The 19,533-nt window shown below is 50.9% G+C and overlaps 1 protein-coding gene across 1 annotated transcript in view; it reads left to right on the forward strand.

Moving 5' to 3' along the window:
• ABTB2 (ankyrin repeat and BTB domain containing 2) overlaps window positions 1-19,533 on the forward strand; it is a 167,441-nt gene that overhangs the window by 111,257 nt on the left and 36,651 nt on the right. The window contains exons 2-3 of the mRNA XM_021685353.1: window positions 11,753-11,899; window positions 17,763-17,976. Of these exons, the coding sequence (XP_021541028.1) occupies window positions 11,753-11,899; window positions 17,763-17,976 (361 nt within the window). The remainder of the gene's footprint in view (window positions 1-11,752; window positions 11,900-17,762; window positions 17,977-19,533) is intronic.

The following is a 19,533-nucleotide window of genomic DNA, read 5'->3' on the forward strand; positions in this document are numbered from 1 at the left end:
TCTTTAGCCCACTCTGGTGTTGCGTGATGTTGCTCAGCCATGGGTTGACCGGGACTGTTTGTTTCTCATAAAGTCTGTAAAATCCTTTGGGGTTCTTGGAATAAGTGGGGGCCTTCTGAAACATCTTGTTATTTTTTTCCTCCTTAGCTCATGATGGCACATAGCAAAAGCCCTCTCTCCAGACTCTGTCCAAATTTCTATTACTCCAGACCCCCCCCGCCCACACACACACACGTATCCTACTGCATTTTAATTATTTGTCTACATGTTTTTCCTCTCCTCTAGGGCAGCATCCTGTGTCTATTCACCTCTATATTCCTAGTGCCAAGCTCAGGGTAATTAATAGGCACATAAGGGATATTTGCATAAGTGAATGAATCACGGGAATAGTAGCACAGTGCTAAAATTTCCGTAGCCTGCTCAGATGCTTATTTCAAATTGGAAGCCATCAGTTAACCTTGACACGGGGTCCCAGGGCCTTAGAGAATGTGTTCTCTGTTGCAGAATTTAGCTGCTTGCAAGCAGCCGTTTCTCTGTGTGTGTGGAGTGTGTGTGGCGGCGGGGTGGGTGTGTGTGTGAGCTCTGTATGAGCAACGAAGGGGGCACCATCGCCTCTGGGCCCTGGTGTCCCCAATGCACTCAGGACTGGGGTATCTTTGTTCGGACCCAGATTTCAAGGCATATGTTGTAAAAATTCTCCCATTCTTCATGAGTTACCTTTTTGAGCCTGATAGATTGAAATTTGCCAACTGCTTCAAGTTGACCTAGGACCATCACCAATTTTAAAGGTAGTCAAATACAGTTTTCACTTATTTGGCCTTAAAAATGGTGCCTTGCCGAGTTTGAGTTCTAAAAACTACCATCTGCTACCTCTGACGTCGAAGTGCTTCATGCAAAAGCTGAAAGAAATGTGCGGCTTTACTGAGGTAAGAGCCCAGACAGCGGCCCAGGGTGGGTTTGGGACCATGAAGTCCCACAGCAGAGAACGTGTCCTCGGCCAGCAGCGTTGCTCCTGGTGCAGTTCACACACTGCTGCCTGATTTCTCTGTTGACATGCGTGTATGACTGTGTCACTCAACAGCTCGAACCCCTTCGGTGGGGCCGCATTGCCCTCAGGACTGAGCCCCAGCCCGTTAGACTCTTGTGGCTAGTACCCTCCCCCCGATCCTTCCCCGGGGCCCCTCCCCGGAGGCCTGTCCCAGTCTGCCCATAGCTCCGCACCCCGCCTCTCAGTCCCTCCAGGCGGCTCTGAATCAGGACAGGGGTCAGCAGGCCACATCCCACCTGACACATGTAACACCTGTTTCCGTAGGGTCCCCAAGCTAAGAATGAGTTTATGTATTTTTTTTTAAAGATTTTATTTATTTATTCATGAGAGATAGAGAGGCAGAGGCAGAGGGAGAAGCAGGCTCCCCGCGGAGCGGGGAGCCCGATGCGGGACTCGATCCCAGGACCCTGGGATCATGACCTGAGCTGGAGGCAGACGCTTAACCAACTGAGCCACCCAGGCGTCCCAGAATGAGTTTATTTTTAAATGGTTGAGAAAGTTCATTAAAAGAAGGCTATTCACGACACGTGAAGATGATATGAGATGCAAATCTGTATTTATAGTTCCGTACATGGAATACAGCCACGCCCATTTGTTTGCATATCATACGTGCACAGTACACAGGCTGTGTTGAGCCGTTGTGACCGAGACCTGCGAAGCCAAAAATGTTTACACTCTGACTCTTTACAGAAAAAGTTTGCTAACCCTTGGATTAGTACTGGCTCCAAGGGTAGGTGGAGAGAGAGCAATGATCTCCATTAGCCACCTCCCAGGCTGCTCCAAATAAACACATCTCTAGTACAGATAATGTGCTTGCTCTATCGGGCCTCTCCCCAACCTTTCACTGCCCCAGACCCTTCCTAAACAGGCTTTTCCTCTCCTTGGAAGACCCACTCAGTCCCTTCATCAGACTGGCATTTACTCGTCATCAGCTGAGATGTCCCTTCCTCCAGGAAGCCTTCCTTGACCACTAGCCCTGGATAGTCTGGCTTGGACACCCCTCCTCTGGGCTCCTTGTGCTGACTCTAGCCCTTTCCACACAATACCGACTTGGTTGGTATACTGTCTGTCCTCCTTCCCTAGACCGCAAACATCAAGAGGGTAGGGACCTTGTCTGTTCACTTTTCTATCCCAGAGCGTAGCTACTTCTGGCACATGATTAGGTCATCGATAAATAGGTGTTGTATAAATGAGTGAGTGAACGAATGCAGAATAAATAACCCATCTTTCATGAGTAAAGCATGATTTTTTATCAGTGTAGACCACAGTGGTCTTCAGAAAAATAATGGGATAGATTGGCTTCGGGTCCATCCCTTCTTCCTAATGTGGTAAGTACTTTAATATGGTATCTGATGGTTTTATTCCAAAGCCATTGGCCCTGGGAACCAATGAAGCCATTTATAAGAATATTCCCATTTACTACACACTTACTATGTGTCAGGCATTTTGCTCACTTAACCTCTTTTAATCCTCAATCCTGTGAACTAGGAGCTATTAAGCCTTTTACACAGATGAGCACATTGAGGCTCAGAGATGTTAAGTAACTGGTCCAAGGTCACACAGCTAATAAGATTCCGAGCTGGATTTTAAACCCTCTTCTCTCTGACTCATGCTATTAAATCATCTGGAGAGTCTAATAGTCAAAACCCTTTGGAATGGGACCCAAAGCCGAGTGAAGCAGGTTATATTTGTTAGAAGAACTCTAGCACAGTAAATTTCTGACTAATGCATTCATGATCTGTTAATAAATGCCTTGGCCATCTGCCCTGGACCTTGTGATATGTGCCTCTTTTTTAACCCCCAAGGGGTGACTGGTGTGTGTGTTTTAGGTGCTTGGCTTATTTATCCCTCTCCTCCCCTCTGGGCTGATACTTAAAGACTCTCTGCTCCCCTCTTTTTTCTCCCGGCAGCGCTGCTCCCTAGCAGGAGATGTGGCTCCGGAACCAGTCCTGGCCCGAGCTTTGCGTCCTCTCCCATCCCCATGCCCACCAGTACCCCCACAACAGTGCTGGCAGTGCCAGGCTCCTTTTCTCAATTGGTGATACTGGTCATGTGGTGTGAAGACTTTCCTGGCTGTCCCTGTCCTCAGTGACCAGCACGTTGCCCCCTGCACCTGCCATGGCGGGTGCTGGAGGTCCAGGCCACCGTGAGGGCTGCATCATGATCACACAGACGCCGTGCAGCGAGTACACAGCTGGGCCGGTTATCAGGATGCCCAAGGAGTCTGACTGGTGACACAGCCCCTGAGCCTCCCAGAGTCACCACCACCGGGCCAGGGGAAGGCGCTGGCTCTCAGAGGGGCAGATTCTTAGAATGAGGCATGCAGAAAAATCTTATAGCAATGTAGAACAGTTTCTGCCTGGATTTCTTCCAAAAGGAATATCCTTTCTTCTTACTTTTTTTTTTTTTTTTTTTTTTTGGTAGTAGTAGTTCTGTAAAACAACGAGGTTTTCCTTTTATTTACCTTTTTTATTTTTTGGCCTCCATGAGCTCGCAATGGTTGTAATAATGGTTTTGTTTTTATTAAAATACATGTGGTCATTATTTAATCATTAGAAAAAAGTATGAAGAATAATGGAGAAAAAATTCATCCAAAATTCTCCCATGCGGAAGTAACTAGCCTTTGGGGTTCACGAGTGGCTTAGTCAGTTAAGTGTCTGCCTTCAGCTCAGGTCATGATCCCAGGGTCCCAGAATCGAGCCCTGCGTTGGGCTCCCTGCTCATCAGGCAGGGAGTCTATTCTCCCTCTCCCTCTTCCCCTCTCCCTGCTCGTGCGCACTCCTTCTCTCTCTCTCAAATACCTAAAGTCTTAAAAAAAAAAAAACTATCTCTTATGATAGATGACCTCCATTCTGGCTCTTAATATGTAACTGGATTATAGTATTTTTCTTTTTAACATATGCTTGTTTTCTTATATAAATATTTAATTTCTGATAACTAATTTTCTGCCATAGTTGAAGTTATGGATATTCCTTTGCTCAGCAGAAGCACTGGTCACCCTCCTCATTCTCTAAGGATCTCCCTCCCTCCCTGTCCCCCATTTCCCTTATAGCAATCACATTTTACTATGCCAATAAATCATATGCATTGTAAAAAAATAAATAAAGTTTAGAAAGCATGGGAATGCAAAACCTTTTTAAAACCCTAGCATAGAGAGAACCACTCTTACCCGGGTGGCTGTGTGCATTGATGGGGGAAAGGGCTGATATTTTAGGGTGATGACTGTGTGTACCACCCATGCACGCTGAATGTGTTGCCTTTATACAAAAGGGGTGCTCTGTTGGCCTGGGCTCACAGGAATTCATGTGCTCACCCAGTGTGGGTCAAGAACAGCATTCGACAAAGGCCCATGGTCATGTGGTGGCTTCTTTTTTTAAGAGGCAGCAGTTCCAAGGCTCACGCTTCCTGCACTCAAGTTCTTGATGTGTTACATCAATGCTTTGCAGAGAGGCCACCCAGAATCTCTTAAAAAGTACTCTAAACACCATGGAGATGTTTTTCCAGGGGAAAAAGCTCAGTAGGTCACTGTGAGTTTTCTGCCCCATACTGCCCGATGTTGTGACTGTTGCTGGTTTTTCCAGAGTTCACCTTTAGGTTTAATTTCCTGAAATTGATCTGCTTGGTTACTCTGGCTTTATTTTACTCTCTTGCGAAGAGGGGAAATGGCAATGAAAAGACTGCATTTTATTAGGTTTTTACTCCCCACCCCACCCCCAAATTAAGCAACAATCCATGATCTCTACTAGATTGTTCTTTTATGGGCTCCTAACATTCATCCTCCGGGTCTAGGACAGAACTGATCTGTGGCTTAATGAAACAAGCAGCCAGAATGCCGGGGAGCCAGCATTCCTTGTGGAGATTCTGGGGTGGGCTGTTGTTGTTCTATGGTGGCCCCCCCTTGGGGCCCCCTGAGCATTGAGTGAGTCGGCCCTGGGGTTGGAGGTGATGCTGCCAGCTGGAGGGGGAGGAGGCAGCCCCGAGGCCAGCTCCCCAAGCAGGTCCTCTGCCAGGAGGCCCAGGATGGTCACGGGCTCCAGAGGGAGGTGAATTGCAGCCCAGAATTCATGGTGAGGTTTGCTTTTTACCATATTCTTTTTAATCATCTTTTTAAAGAGAATTGGGGATGCTGGCAATGAACGTGTTGTACTTGAGCCGGCTTTGATCTTGCCCTGGGTTCTCTGGCCCCTAGCATCCTGGGCAGTCATAAATGTGCATTATTATTTTACTGTTTCACAGTGAGCTCCTCATCCCCTGGGCCTGACTGAACTGGATGACCATCTTTAGCCATTGGTGTTCTGATGACTTAGCCAGGGTCAGGTGTGAACCAGACCACCGTTGTTTGCTTTTAATTTCCTCACCCTGAAGAAGAAGGGAAAGCACACTGCTAATGGGAATGGTGCATGCAGAAGCAAGTGTCTCTCCCTGAGCTTGAATGACGAGAGCCCCACGTGGGAGGGAGGGTGTGCCGTGGTGGTGACCCATATGGATTCCAGTGTCGGACAGGCTGGGTCTGAATCCCACCTCTGCCATTTTCTAGCTTTGTGACCTTAGCCAAGTGACCCGGCCATCTAAACCTCAGTGTCTCTCAGTGGTACATGGAACTAGTAGCTACCTGCTGGGGTCTTTGTGTGGGTTCAAATGCTGGGGTTCATCCCATTCCTGGCTTAGAGTACTACTCACTATGTGGTAGCCCATCTCTATTAATTATTATTATTATTATTTTTTTGGAGGGGGGAGAGGCAGAGAAAGAATCTTAAGCAGCCTCCGTGCTGGGAACAGAGCCTAATGTGGGGCTCAATTTCATGAGCCTGAGATCATGACCTGAGCTGAAATCAAGAGTCAGATGCTTAACCGACTGAGCCACCCAGGCGCCCCTCCATTCATCATTAACCCATGGTTAAAACCTGCTTCCCAAACTCAGACCACACTCCAATCTCCCCCTGGCTCTCATCTTCTCCCGCTTGAACTCTGAGCCTCATAGCGTAGTCGTCTCATCTTCAGAGGGGTTCTGGCCAAGAGTTAGATGAGCTTTCGATTATTCTTGATGAATCAGTTTTACATGAATGATGGACAGTTCTCCAGGTTTTTCCTTCTTATTTCCTTCCCCTCCCCCCCACCTTGCCTCAACAACCACCCCCAACCTTTTCTGGCCTCAGAATGTCAGGAGAAATACCACTCAGTGAAGTTTTTCTAGAATTGACTGTCCTTGTTCTCCATTTGCGTCTCTCTGAAAACTAGCCATGCTTTAACTTTTCAGCACTTTGTTTCAGTATGACTAATATCCAACGCTGGGCATTAAACATGCTATATATAAAATTCCAGATCAGAGAATGGAAACACTTTTTAAAAAGTAAAAAGTGTTGGATTATGTGGGCTATTTGGAAACCGCTCAGTAGGGCAATATAATTTTTATTTTCAGAAGCTTATGGATTGAACCCCACCCAAGCTTCCAGCTCCTAAGAAAACCAGCACAATACACCCTGCCAAGTTTCCTCACAAGGGCAATAAAAGAGTAATCCTCAGCATCCCGGTTTTCATTTTAAAGAAACAGGAGACCAGCGGTGGCCTTTGCCATCTTCACAAATGAGCTTCCCTGAGCCGGTTGCTGGTGGGTCCGGTGGGGAGTGTCGCGGGCAGGGGTGGGGGACGCAGGCTCGCACGGGGATCTGGGCCCACTGTAGTCACAGTGCCCTGAAAAGAACATTTACAAGTCTGGGGAGAGCGCTGGTAATAGCTTCTTGAATTGGGGCGGGGGGGGGGGTGAGAACAGTTATATTACAGTCTTGATGGTTTTTTGATGACTGGTCAGAAAAGCTGAACCATACATGTAGCCAGTTTTCACCAAAAAAGGACATCTTCTTTACATTTAAAATTGTGCGTGTGTGTGTGTATTGGGTAGGAGGTATGATAGCTGTGGGGGAAATCAAATCATAGGAAATCGTAATAACAGGGTCTGTTTGTTCCTGCTGTTCACACTTAGGACATTAGTGGAATGAAAGCAAGGAGAAAGTTTTGAGCGCTGCACATCAGTGCTAGAGTACATAGACAGGCCCGTCGGAGCGTAGGGTCCCGGTGCTGGAGAAGATTCTAGAAGCCACGACTCTACCCCAGTGTTTCACAGAGACGAGAACGAAATCCCCATGGATTTGGCCTTTCGACTGAGCCCTGCTTCTGAAAAGCCTTCGCACTGAAAGTCTAGTTTGTCAACCCGGCGTGCAGTCCATTGCTTCTCTTTTGCTGCTTGCTTGGAGGAGCTCACACCCGGGAGAACTGAAACCCAGTCTGATTCCTGGTTGGCAAGGGAGGGCAAGAAGGCGGGGTTCCCAGGCCTGGCTCAGAGGCTTTCCCACCTAGCTCAGTGGCGCCCTCTCTGGGCACTGGCGGAGAATCTCTTAGGCAGGAAGCGGGTTGCTTTTCCAAACCCAGGGCTGGCGCAGAGCCAAGGGACCAAACTCACAAAACAGCTTGGAGCCACAGGGATCAGATATGCGTAGGCTTCTTGACTCTTGCTGATTTCCTGGGAGGTGCTGGGGATTTCCCCCATGCACTGGTAGAACTGTTTTCGTCCCTAAGTTTCAGAGAAAGAAAATGATCCGTTGTTACCTGTGGAAAGGTTATTTTCCTTTGTGGGGAGGTGGGGAGTCACTGAAGAGTACCAAGCCAAAGTAAGAGTACTGATCAGAGTAAGGGACGGCAAGGTTGGGACAAGATTGGTGGGAGGAGACAGGTGAGTATCTGGTGAGGGAAGAGAGTGGTTGGACTGGGGTCATGGCAGGGGCGGAGTTCTGAGACGCCCAAGTGGTCCAAGCAGTGAGGCTTGCGGTTGGTCCATTGATCAGGGAGGTGGAGGACGAGAGGGAGGCTTGATAAGGGTGACTCACAGGCTGCCCTTGTGCAACTGGGCGGATGTGGCGCTATGCTCAGGAGGGGACGGGGGAGGAGACAGCCACGGCTTTGGGGAATGAGATAATGAGTTCCGAGATTCGGGAGTTGGGCAACCAGATTGAGCAAAATTGAGTGAGGGAAGGTGACGGTTCTGTGTATAGATTGAGAAATGCAGAGCTTCACATGCAGCTAGAGCACATTCGAAGGGAACGTTGAACAGAGTTGCTCATATTACAGAAGAGGGAGGTAAAGGATCACTGCTTCCGACTCCGTAGATCACGTCGCGGGAATGATGGAGTGATGCATTAGGGTTTTCTCTGTCACTTTCACAGAGTTCACAGGGATTGATCAGGGATGTCCTTATTAACTCATCAAGGGACACAGTCCACCATGCTTGCTTTTTGATTGGGACTGAAGTAAATAATTTTTCCTAAGGATTTTACAAAAATGGGAGGAAAAAAAGAGATGCTCTTTCTTTTTTTCTTTTCTTTTGGTTGTGTGTGTGCCTGTGTGTGTGTGTGTGTTAAATCCCTTTTTCCAGAATGGCCTTGTGCTGGGCAGCCCCTATCATAAAGCTGGGAGTGTGTGGGGCAAAGAAGACGCTGAAGTGTTGAGAGGACATAAAGATATTCCTTCTCCACTGAGAGCTGTGAGGAGCAGGCTTATATGAATTTCAGATTGACATAAAAAAGGCTTTCGTAGGGGCGGATGTGGAGCGCAAGTTGTGGAGCTGCATTCTGGAAAGATCCGAGGGAATAAGGGGACAGCCTCCATCTGCAGACTTCCACGGGAGGCCTCCGGGGATCCTTGGCAAGGGGTGCCCGGGGAACCATTAAAAGGAAAGTCCCATTTCTGGGTCTTAGTTTCTCTTTCTTCCTGTCGAACCCCAGGCCCACACACAATGGAAGCCCTCTTCTCGCAAATCCCCTGGGGCTGGTTAAAGGACGAGGTGGCGAGATTGAAATTCTAGCCCCAGTTCAGTGTCTGCGCCTCAGTAACCTCAGGCTAGTCTTCTGGGGGCCTCGGGTTCCTCATCTGCGAGATGGGTGCAGAGTCCATCATGAAGCTTGGGGGATTAAAGGGAATGGTGTGTGCCCGGCACACAGGAAGCCCTCAGTGAAAGCCGGACGTGGCCATTACCCTGCCTCTCGCACTGGAAGAACACGTTGCTCAATGCTGAATGTCTCTTCAAAGCAAAAGGTACTAGGCAAAAGCTGTGGTGCCATCAATGATTATTATTAATAATAGGTTCATAATTACTTTTGCCACAGTATTGAGTGAAAGCCCCAGTGGGGGGGCGATGACTAGGAAGGTGGGAGCTGTTATTAATGGACCTGCCGGCTCCCGTTACTGGGTCCAGTGATGTAATCTTTCTCTCTGGGAACCCTTTGACAAATCTGCTGAATTTCCCATTCCCTTGCCCTAAGCACTGTAAATTTGATCCACATGTCCCCAGCGTTGTTTCTGTAGATTAATAATGAAGAAGGGAGGGGAGCAGAGCCGGCGCAGGACCCGTAGATGTGTGGAAACTCTCCCAAATGTTTGGGCTGTCTATGGGTTGGAGCGTGCGTGCATGCGTGTGTGTCTATGGGTTGGAGCATGCGTGCATGTGTGTGTGTGTGTCTATGGGTTAGAACGTGCGTGCGTGTGTGTCTATGGGTTGGAGCATGTGTGTGTGTGTGTCTATGGGTTGGAGTGTGTGTGCATGCGTGTGTGTCTATGGGTTGGAGCGTGCGTGCGTGTGTCTATGGGTTGGAGCGTGTGTGCATGCGTGTGTGTCTATAGGTTGGAGCATGCATGCATGTGTGTGTCTGTGGGTTGGAGCATGCGTGCGTGCATGTGTGTGTGTATGGGTTGGAGCGTGCTTGCGTGTGTGTCTATGGGTTGGAGCGTGTGTGTGTGTGTGTGTGTGTGTGTGTGTGTGTGTTGGAGGGGAGCGAATTCTCTTTTGTTTTACTTGTTTTAATTCTCAGAGCCAGCTGTTCCTAATGTGTTTGCATACTCAGCCGTCAGGGAGAGTTTCTGCTTTGGGGCATAGGGCTAGGAGGCAGGGGGAACCCCATCATGCCCTCCTCCTTCTCCCACTGGAAACAGTGCTCTGAGGAAGTGCTTTGATGCCCTGCTGTGCCATGTGGGCACCAGATGTGATGGGAGGGGCCACCGCCATGCAGGAGGGGTGACGGGGGACTCGGGGGGCAGTGAGGCAGCGTGGAGGAGGCAGGCAGGCTGGGTCAGGGGGAGGCCAGGTGAGGAGGGCAGGGCGGACTGTCGGCAGAGCCATCGGAGAACACCGCCAGGGTCTGGGCAGGAAGAAGACTGCCGTGTGTGTTTGCCTCTCCCCTCCCCCCGCCGTGGAACGCAGTGGGGGGCTTCTTGGGTGAACCGGGCAGGGATAAGAGGGCCATAGGTGAGCCTTGGTGGGGTGCTCCTTGGATGTGGGCTTCCAAGAGGGGAGAAGTGTACCCATTTGAAAGCCTGCCACATCCAGACTCAGCTCCTAGCTCTGCCGCTAAGTTGAACAAGTTATTCAAACTCTCTGAACGTCAGTCCCCCAAGATCTAAGTTGGAGACAGCAGTGCCTACCTTGTAGAAAGAATAAATTCGTGTTGTAAATTAAGCCTCCATTCCCAGCACATAGCAGAAATAACAGCAACAGCCCCAGAGCCCTTCCTCGGAGGCATGCATGGTGCAAGTATGGACATCCACAGCTCAGTTCGTCCTCACGGCCTCACTACGAACCAGGGGCTTGTCTTACCCTTAGCTACGGCGCAAGGAATCCAAGGCACAGAGAAGGGAAGTCACTGGCCCGAGATCACACCGCTGGTTAAGTGATGGAGCCAGAATCAGGAACCCAAACGTTCCGGCTCCAAGGCCCTGTCTTGACTGTTCTGCTTCACCTCTGGCTGTCGCCATCCTCATTTCATTTCTGTGTGCAGGGTAGGGAATTCTCACACGGATTTGGCCACATCCCAGGGGTTCTCCAGCTATCTCAAGGAATTTTAAGAGATCTTCCCAAAAGTGACCAATTAAATTCCTGTGGGTATTTTTCTTTAAAAAAAAAAAAAGTTCAGGGGGGTGTGGGACAAAAATGCATTGACTGAAGAAACGGCAGTTACCAAAGTCTGGGAATCTCTGTGGCCATGGGCTCTTAAGAACCAACATGTAATTTTAAGCCGGTCTCATTTTGCTTTTCTGGTGCTTTCTAAGAAGCCACACAAATTTACAGGCTGTCACCCTCCGGGATTGATTCTGACAGCTCTGTCCCTCTGGCCCTGAAGTGCTAATGAAAAACACTAATTGGACTTGGCCAGTGGCTGGGATGCATCCCCTTTCTCTGTGGTTTGTCCTCGTCCCTTTCTTGGCAGGAAGAGGGGACAGGGACAGCATGAGGCAGTGGGAGGATTCGGAGGGGGTTGGTTCCACCCTTCAGGTGGGCACAGTGGGCGTTCACATCCCCTGAGGTCCGTGAAGGCAAAGCCAGGTCTCTTTGTCATCCCAGCGTCCTGAGTGTCACACAAGGCCTGGGCCAAGGGAGACACTCTCGATAGTCAGTGAATGAAGCAGTGAAGGAATGAATGAATTCTTATATGGCCCAGAAGCTCAGGTAGGCCAGTTCCTTCTGCAGCTCCAAGAAACCACGTCTACAAGTGGGCTGCTCCTCATTCTGGCTTCTGTAGAACTCAGATGGCCTCAAGTGCTGCTTTGACATTTGCCCACTGACTACCGCCCCCACCCCCCCTCTCTACCAGAAGCTGCAGGGCTGGGCCTGTGGACCTTTGCTTCCTTCCTGAACTTACCTGTCTACCTGTTTCCCCACAGGTGTCCTCTCCCTCCCCGCGTACTTCAGTCCTTACAACGGTGGGTCCCTGGGCCACGACGAGCGAGCCGATGCCTATGCTCAGCTGGAGCTCCGGACCCTGGAGCAGTCCCTCCTGGCCACCTGTGTGGGAAGTATTTCAGAGCTGAGTAAGTGTGGTGCATCCCAGTCTAGCTGGCTCTAAGGGGGAGGTCGGGTAAGAGTTTGCCTTCTAGATTCCGGCCTCCTCCTCCTCCAAACTGTCTCTGAAAGCCAGATACTTCTAGGCCAGAGATGGCAAACTGGTGGCCCACAAGCATGTATGGTTTGGTTGGCACGTGGGCTGAATCATACGCAAATCTGGATCTCTGGTTTCTCTTGAAAAATCAGATGACTTAGTGCCTCCACACCCCCTTCCTGCAGTGCAGCAATCAGGGGGAGCTAAGTAGCAGCAAAGTGGGCAGCATGTGTCCCCTACATTGTCATATAGCTCAGTGTTTTATAGCTGGCCCGATTCGTTCATTCATTTCACCTGCCTGGCCCACAGTGCTCTGCATTTACAACTGCTGTTCTTTCTTAAAGTGCCCCCGGAAATCTCAGTGTAGAAAATGGAAGATACAAGCAGAGTGAAGTTGGTGTGCTGGGGTGGCCTCAGCCCTGCAGTGACCCTGGGCTTCTCCTGGCATCCCAGGGTCCTGCGGAACACAGTTAGAAACCCCTTAGGCTAGGGCATTACTGTTCGGCAACTGCTTCAAAAGAGTGTGTTAGGCAAGAAAGCTCATGCATCTCCTGATCTCTGTCTCTCTCTCATTGTCCCAGTTGTTTAAGAAATGAGCCTGCACACTCCTCCTCTGTTCTCCTTTGCGGCCGCATGAGACTGCCCTGTGGCGGGCGGGGACACACGGGTCGAGGTGCATGGCGTGGAAACAGGTGCAGTTTCACTCTGCTCTAGCCCTTCGCATTCGTGATTTCCTTGAGCTTTCTGAATGGTGAATGGCAACCCTTTTGTTTCTTCAGGACACTGCTTTCTCCCTCCCTCCATCCTCCTCCTTCCCAGAGCAGGAAAGAAAGTGCCTGGTTCAAGGTCACAGAGCAGATGCCTCCTAGGGCTGGGAGAGAAGGCAGGACTTCCAGCTCTGTCTCCTGGGGGCGTCACAGAAGTCAGGGCTGGTGCATGGCTGCCCCAGGACCCTGTAGGAAGTGGGCTCAGATATGTCTGGCTTAAGTGGTCACCCTTCTACTTGCTCGGGGCTATGGGCTTCCTAGACGTGGCTAGCAGCCCGGCCACCAGCATCTCAAGCAGCCAACATCAGGATTGGAGTCTGATCCTTTGCCTTTTACCATGGCCGCCTCTGTGCCCATGATAATCCACAGCCAGGCAAAGGGAGAACCATTCAGAAACTTCCCTCAAGGGAAGGGCTTGTCATCATTCTGCCCTTATCATTCAGCCCCTATTGGTTCTACCTTCTAAAAATATCCCAAGTTTTAGTTTGCCCCTTTTGCCATCTCCACTCCTATCAACTCAGCCCAAACTAGGGCCATGTCAAACACAAATTGGATTGTGTCACTCATCTGCTCAATATCCCCTCCATCCTCCATGGCTTCCCAGCTCACTCAGTGAAATCTAAAATCCTCCCCATAGCCCAAAATCCAATATATGATCTGGCTTCATCACCTACTACTCTTCTCTTGTGGACCGTGCTCCTGCCACCCTGGCCTCCTGGCCAAGATCCTCCCTCCCCAGGGTCTTTGCACTGGCTCTTCCCTCTGCCCGTGACCATTTCCCCCAGATACCCGACTATGTTGGTGCTTCATTTCATTTTCTTCAAGTCTCTGCCCAAATGATACCTTATGAGACAGGCCTTCCCTGAGCATCCGCTGTATAGATGAGCACCCCATTCTCATTCCTCAGTCTCCACCCCCTTACAACTTTAGTTCATTCAAAGCACTGGTCACTACTTAAAATGTATCGTATATTTACTTGTAAATAGTTTGTCATTTCTTTCCCCTGACTAGAATGTCAGCTTCATGAGAATAGACTTTCTCTGTTTTATTCCCTGCTGTACCATATTCCCACAATTAGAATAGCACATGATGCCGTGTGTGTGTGTGTGTATGTGTGTGTGTGTGTAAAGGAATGAGTTCTGTATTATCCAGTGTTTGCCTCCCAAAACCCACCTGAGATGGGCCCACACACTGGCCCAGCTCCTTGGGGCAAAGGAAAGAAGCATCCCCTTCGCATCTTTTTACAGATGACTGAACAGGCTGGATCATATACCATGTTGCCCCACCTCCCCACCCTGAAACCGGGGTTTTTGCTAACGCACAGTGAAGGAGGGAGGAGACGAAGGTGGAGGCAGATAATGCAGATTTTCTCTCTGAGACTAAAGAACTTAATGAGGCTAGTGATACTTGGCACTGAGCTCCTTGTACCTAAAAGTTTACCGCAGGTTTAACATGCATTTACTCCCTGCACCTAGCCAGGACCAGCCTGCCAGGTGGGTTTGGAAGTTTCTTGTATCGGGCCCAGCTGCACAGGGAATGTAGGCACTTGTATTTTTCTCTGTCCCTCTCTCCCCACGGAAAGGTAAATGGGAGGGAGTACAAGATAAACCTAAGCATTTCTTTTTAAAGGTAGCCAGATAGCGTAGGCCTCATTTTGAAGACAGAGTTACCTTGCAGATCTTGCCTGCTTTTATTTGATGGCTCATCATGAGCGCTGGAGAGATGAGGAGCCCGCAGCACCTCTCACCGAGGCTCTCCTGATCAGCCAGCAGTGCGGGCTTGCTTTTCTGGGCCTTGTGGGCATTTCTGGGCTTCAGACTGAGGTTTCATCGAGCTTGGGATCAGCTGACTCTCAAGTACAAGGACATTTCTGGAGCAGCTCTGAGCGCTCACCTGCACAAAAGCAAGAGTGCAGGCCAGTCTGGGCCATGACTTCTCAAGTCAACTGTGGTGACGTGCCCGGATGCCATGCCCCGACTCTGTTGCAGACTGAAATCTTTGTAAAATAGAATAGAAAACGCATGTCGAGAAACATGAAACCAAGCCAGTTTTTAAAAAATTATTAGATCACTCTGTCAAATTGCCGTGAGACTTTTTTAAAGCTCGCTCTCAGTTTCTAAAATTAGCTTATTTTGACCCAATCACAAACAGTAACAAACAGTTGGCAACCCCTGTCCCAGTGCACCACACTTTCATGGAGCCATGGCCCAGAGCATGCGTCTGGGGTTCGGGGTCCCCAGGTCGAGTCCTGGCTGGTTCACTTACTAGTACAGCCGGGACAAATCATTTAACTTCTCGGAGCCTGTTTCCTCATTTGTAAAATGGAAATACCTCCCTCACGGGGAAGTTTTGGAGATTAGATGAGATCTAGTCTATTTTTCCCATCTCTTGAGCCTAGAAAATATGAGGTGGCAGGGAGGAAGATCCCCCCCCTGGGGAGAATACCCAAGGCGAGCGGTTGGCTTTGGCCCTAAAGGAGGACTGCCGAGCGGTGTTTTTGGATGCGTGATCAGAGTTGTTTGCAGGCATCTGCTTCTTGGTCTCTGAGAGACTGATGGCATGCAGCTGGGCCTGGAGTGGAGCAGCCAGGGACCTGCATCTCCAGTGGCCATTCTGCTGCCTTTGTGGTCCCCCCCCCCCCCCCCACCCCGACCCCAAATCTTTGGAAGGCCTCTCTTTGTACTCGCTTCCTTTTAGGGAATGCTTAAGAGTCGCTTCTATTTCTTCCTTGATTCTAGCTGGTAAGTGCTGCCAGAGGGTTCTACACCAATAACAATAAAACAATCATAAACATAATTAATGATAATGGCTTCTCCCTTGTCAAGCCTTTGAAGTGTTTCCACAAGGTCTCTCTTTGATGCTATCAGGGACTCTCTGACTTCTCCTCCTTGTGGTCCTGTGATGCTGCCGAAAGTTACGACATTTTGACCTGGAGAAATGGAAGCCAGGTTTCAGCTGATTGCAGCTAACTTAGCTCTACAACTAGCTGGCGTGAGGCGGCTTGGTCTGGGGGTTGTCGATGCCCGTTTCTGCCACCCAGGAGCCCGAGGGCAGGGCTGGGACCCGGCATCTCAGGGCTCAGACTCCTCGCATCCTGGGAAATGTGGGTCAAGGCTTGACTGCCTGGAAAAGAATCCTGGAAGGAAGAGCAGCGTGGAAGGTGGCCTAGAGGATAGAGGAATAATAGTAATAGGGCATTAATGATAATGGTGTTCTATTTCATCTTTACCAAGTACTCTGCCACGCTTGATGTTGTGTGTTTTACACTTATTTACTTGAATCCTCACAATTTTGAGGTTAGATAGATTCCATTTTACAGATGAGGAGATGGAGGCTCTGATGAGAAACTTCTGTAAGGCTTATGGTTGGAAAGAGCAGAGCCCTGATTGGAAGCCAGGCGTGGCTGACTCTGGAATCTGGGCTCTCGTCCATTAACCTGGTGATTGCGTAACCTCACTGCACATGAGATTCACCAAGGGCACTTCTACAAAAGAGGATGCCCAGACCAATTAAATCAGTCTTGGGGATGGGAGCCAGGTGTCCGTAAGTCATGAGGTACCCAGGCAGCTGAGCTACAGTCACAGGGACGAGCAGAGTCAGGTGTGGAGAGACGAAGGGGAGCAGGGCATGGAGGTCGCTTTCCTAGTGGAGATCTCCAACTCCAGGGATGTCATTTTCCCTGCTCGGAAGCCAGACACCGTCGCTGAGGCTGTCCTAGGAGAACTTGGCCGCTAATGGGCTCAAGTCAAGCCCCACCAGAAGCTGTATTTTAAAATGAAATGGTTGTGTAAGGCTATTTCATGATTCTGTAAATGTTGGGGGGGGGGTGCCTATCATGCAGGAGACCCCGGGCAGGGTGCTAGGGATGCAGGGGAGCGGAGAACCAGACTCACGGAGGCTGTATCATGAAGGTCAATTGAATAAATGACCTGGTTCTGCCACTCACTGAATGCCCTTCACCAGATTAAAACCAGCTCTTTTCTTTCACCTTAGGGCCAGCCTTGTCCAGAGGCTTTCTCTGGAAGGGGCTATCTCTAAGGAACTGCCGTGGCGAGGGGGCGGGGGGGAGCTGGCCCCAGGCAAGGCCCCCCTCAGTTCTCAGGCCTGAGGAGAATGGAAGGGTGCCACTCTTCCCAGAACAGAGGAGCCCACAGATGCCTGGGGCTCTGTGGCCCATCCTGTCTCAGCATTGTGGCCTCACACAATGATGGGACATTTCCTGTCCCAGGCCAGTGGGATATTGAAAAGACTTGACTTGGGCAGTAACACTGTGCAGGATATGGGGACCTGAGGACCCCACAGACTTCAGTGGGTCAGGCCTGGGTCACAGTTCAGTGCATGCCTGCATTCAAATCTAGACCCTACCATTTACTAGCCACAGGACCTTGGCTGGTTAAGCTCTGTGCACCTTGGCCTCCCTGTGACTGGGGAAACGTAGGGGGTCAGTTAAGTGTTTGTTTACCAGATAAGCCTCAATTTCTTCACCTGTAAAATGGGGATAATACTGGGCTCCAGTGTTAAAAGGATCAAATGAGAGCCCATTTCTGGAAACCGAACACTCGGCACACACTGAGCACTCAGGGCCAGTGACCACGGTCATCTAACCCGATGTGTTGGAGATGGAGGGACCTGCCCTGTGGAGGCGCCTGGGCTTTGGGCAGGATGGCCCAGGGAAGGGCCACCGCGCAGCCTGGCGCTGCGTGTCAGAGGCCGGGGCTCCCTGGGTCAAAGGGCTGGGGAAAGGCCCACGGGGTGGTGGAGGGAGTGGGCGTGTTGAAAGAGAAGCCACATTAGCATAAGTTCTGAAGGAGACCGGCCCTGCCAAGTCTGTAGCGCGGCTGTTAGGGCGAGCCTGGCAGGGAAAGGAAGACGAAATTGCTGGTGTGTGTCTCAGGTGACAGTCTCCACCTCTGCCTGCTGGCTCCGGGGGAAACGGTAATTCCGCGCCACGGCCAGGGGAGCCACAGGAGCCTTGGAAGGATGGGGCTGGTGAACTCAGACTTCTTTTCTCTTCCGCCCTCCCCGCAGGTGACCTGGTGTCCCGCGCCATGCACCACATGCAGGGGCGCCGCCCGCTCTGCCCGGGCTCCAGCCCTGCCCGCCAGGCCCGCCAGGCGCCCCAGCCCATCACCTGGTCCCCCGATGCCCTCCACACGCTCTACTACTTCCTGCGCTGTCCACAGATGGAGTCCATGGAGAACCCCAACCTGGACCCCCCAAGGATGGCGCTGAACAACGAACGGTAGGGGTCTCCCTGGGGCTGCTCAGCGGGTGGCCTGGCCCTGGCATGCGGTCATGCTGTTCACCCTGGGCAGGGGTGGCCTGGGGTCGTCGAGGCTCAGAATGGATTTTGGCTTCTGTCTCGGGCGCTCCAGCTCTAACAGTCACTTCCTGGGCTCGCTGACATTCAGTCGCCCCTTTGATAAAAGCAGGTAGTCACAGCTGCCGGGAAAGGTGCTAGTGAGAACTGAGCAAGTGAGGGCCCTGGGGAAAAACGCTCAGGACAGCGTCTGGGTGGGAGCGGGCCCTCCGTCGATGGTAGCCGTCACCTCCTGTGATCGTGGCCATGCCACCATTCCCATTGTCGGTGGGGATCTAAGGCCTGCTCTGCCCTGCCCCGTCCACTCAGGTTACGGACGTGAGCATTGTGGCTCTGGCAGGTTAGTGGTTGAAGAGCCCCAGGACCCAGGCCTGCTGCTCTCTCTACAGGATCCTAACCCTTCCCCGGCTGGGAGCAGGGCTGCTAAGAACAGATGTGAAGGTTTTGCACTGCACAAGGGGACCCAGTGAGGGGCACGAGTGGGAGACAAACACAGGGTCATGTCAGCCTAAAGACCAGGTACCTTTTCTAGTTGGTCTTACTCAGAGGGCTGCTGCCTTTTAAAATTTTTCTCCCTAGAGAGGATGCTTTTTAATAATTTGCCCAGAACATCATATATGCTAGCATGAGCCTCGCCTCGTGGCTAACATGGCCATCCAGCAGGGTCTGTCCAGGGGCTCAAGAGTTGCATGCTTAAAGGTCCTGGAAGTAAGGAAGACGCGCCCTTGGTTTAGAAAGCACCATCGGCACGCATTCCAGCGCTCCGCAGGCCCCGGAGAGGGAACGAGCCTGAGGGGCTCTGTGCCACATGGTGGAGGAAGAAGGCCTACAGCCTCGAAGAGCGAAGGCTACTGCTTTCCCAGGCCCCCACCCCAGCTGGCCTGCCACCTTGGAGAGGCACTGGGTCTCATCAACTTTGCGGTCCTCACACCTGCTCCCCGGCCAGGCCCGCTTCTCTGTTGCCCCCACGGTCACAGAAAACAAAGGTGCGGTGCACCGCAGCTCATTCAAAACGGCCATCGTGAAAATATGGGAAATCCTGTGGACACATGGCAAACGTTGCAGGCTGGGAATGCCGTGGCCCAGGAGTCAAGGGGTCTGGGCACAAACAGCGTTCATGGACCTTGAGAACTTTGTGCAAGGTTTCAGACCTCCCTGAGCCTCCACCTCCTCTGCTATAAACAGGGAGGTGGTAATGAAGCAGTTGTAAGGACTGAATCGCGAGGGTCAACATTTCCTGAGCGCTTACGAGGCGCTAGGCACCATGCTGAGCACTTGGCATGTGTACCCACAGGAAATGCGTGTGCTTCATAGCCCCATTTGACAGATAAGGGAGTGGAGGCAGAGAGAGATTTGATAACTTGCCTAGGCCACAGAGGCTCTGTTCACAACCAGTACACGTGCAAGACTGTGAGACAGGAGACCTAAAGCAGCCGTGGCCCAGGGACACACACGTAGTAGGTTCCCAGTAAAGGCTGC

Source organism: Neomonachus schauinslandi, chromosome 11, assembly GCF_002201575.2.
Source record: "Neomonachus schauinslandi chromosome 11, ASM220157v2, whole genome shotgun sequence".
NCBI classification, from domain to species: Eukaryota; Metazoa; Chordata; class Mammalia; order Carnivora; family Phocidae; genus Neomonachus; species Neomonachus schauinslandi.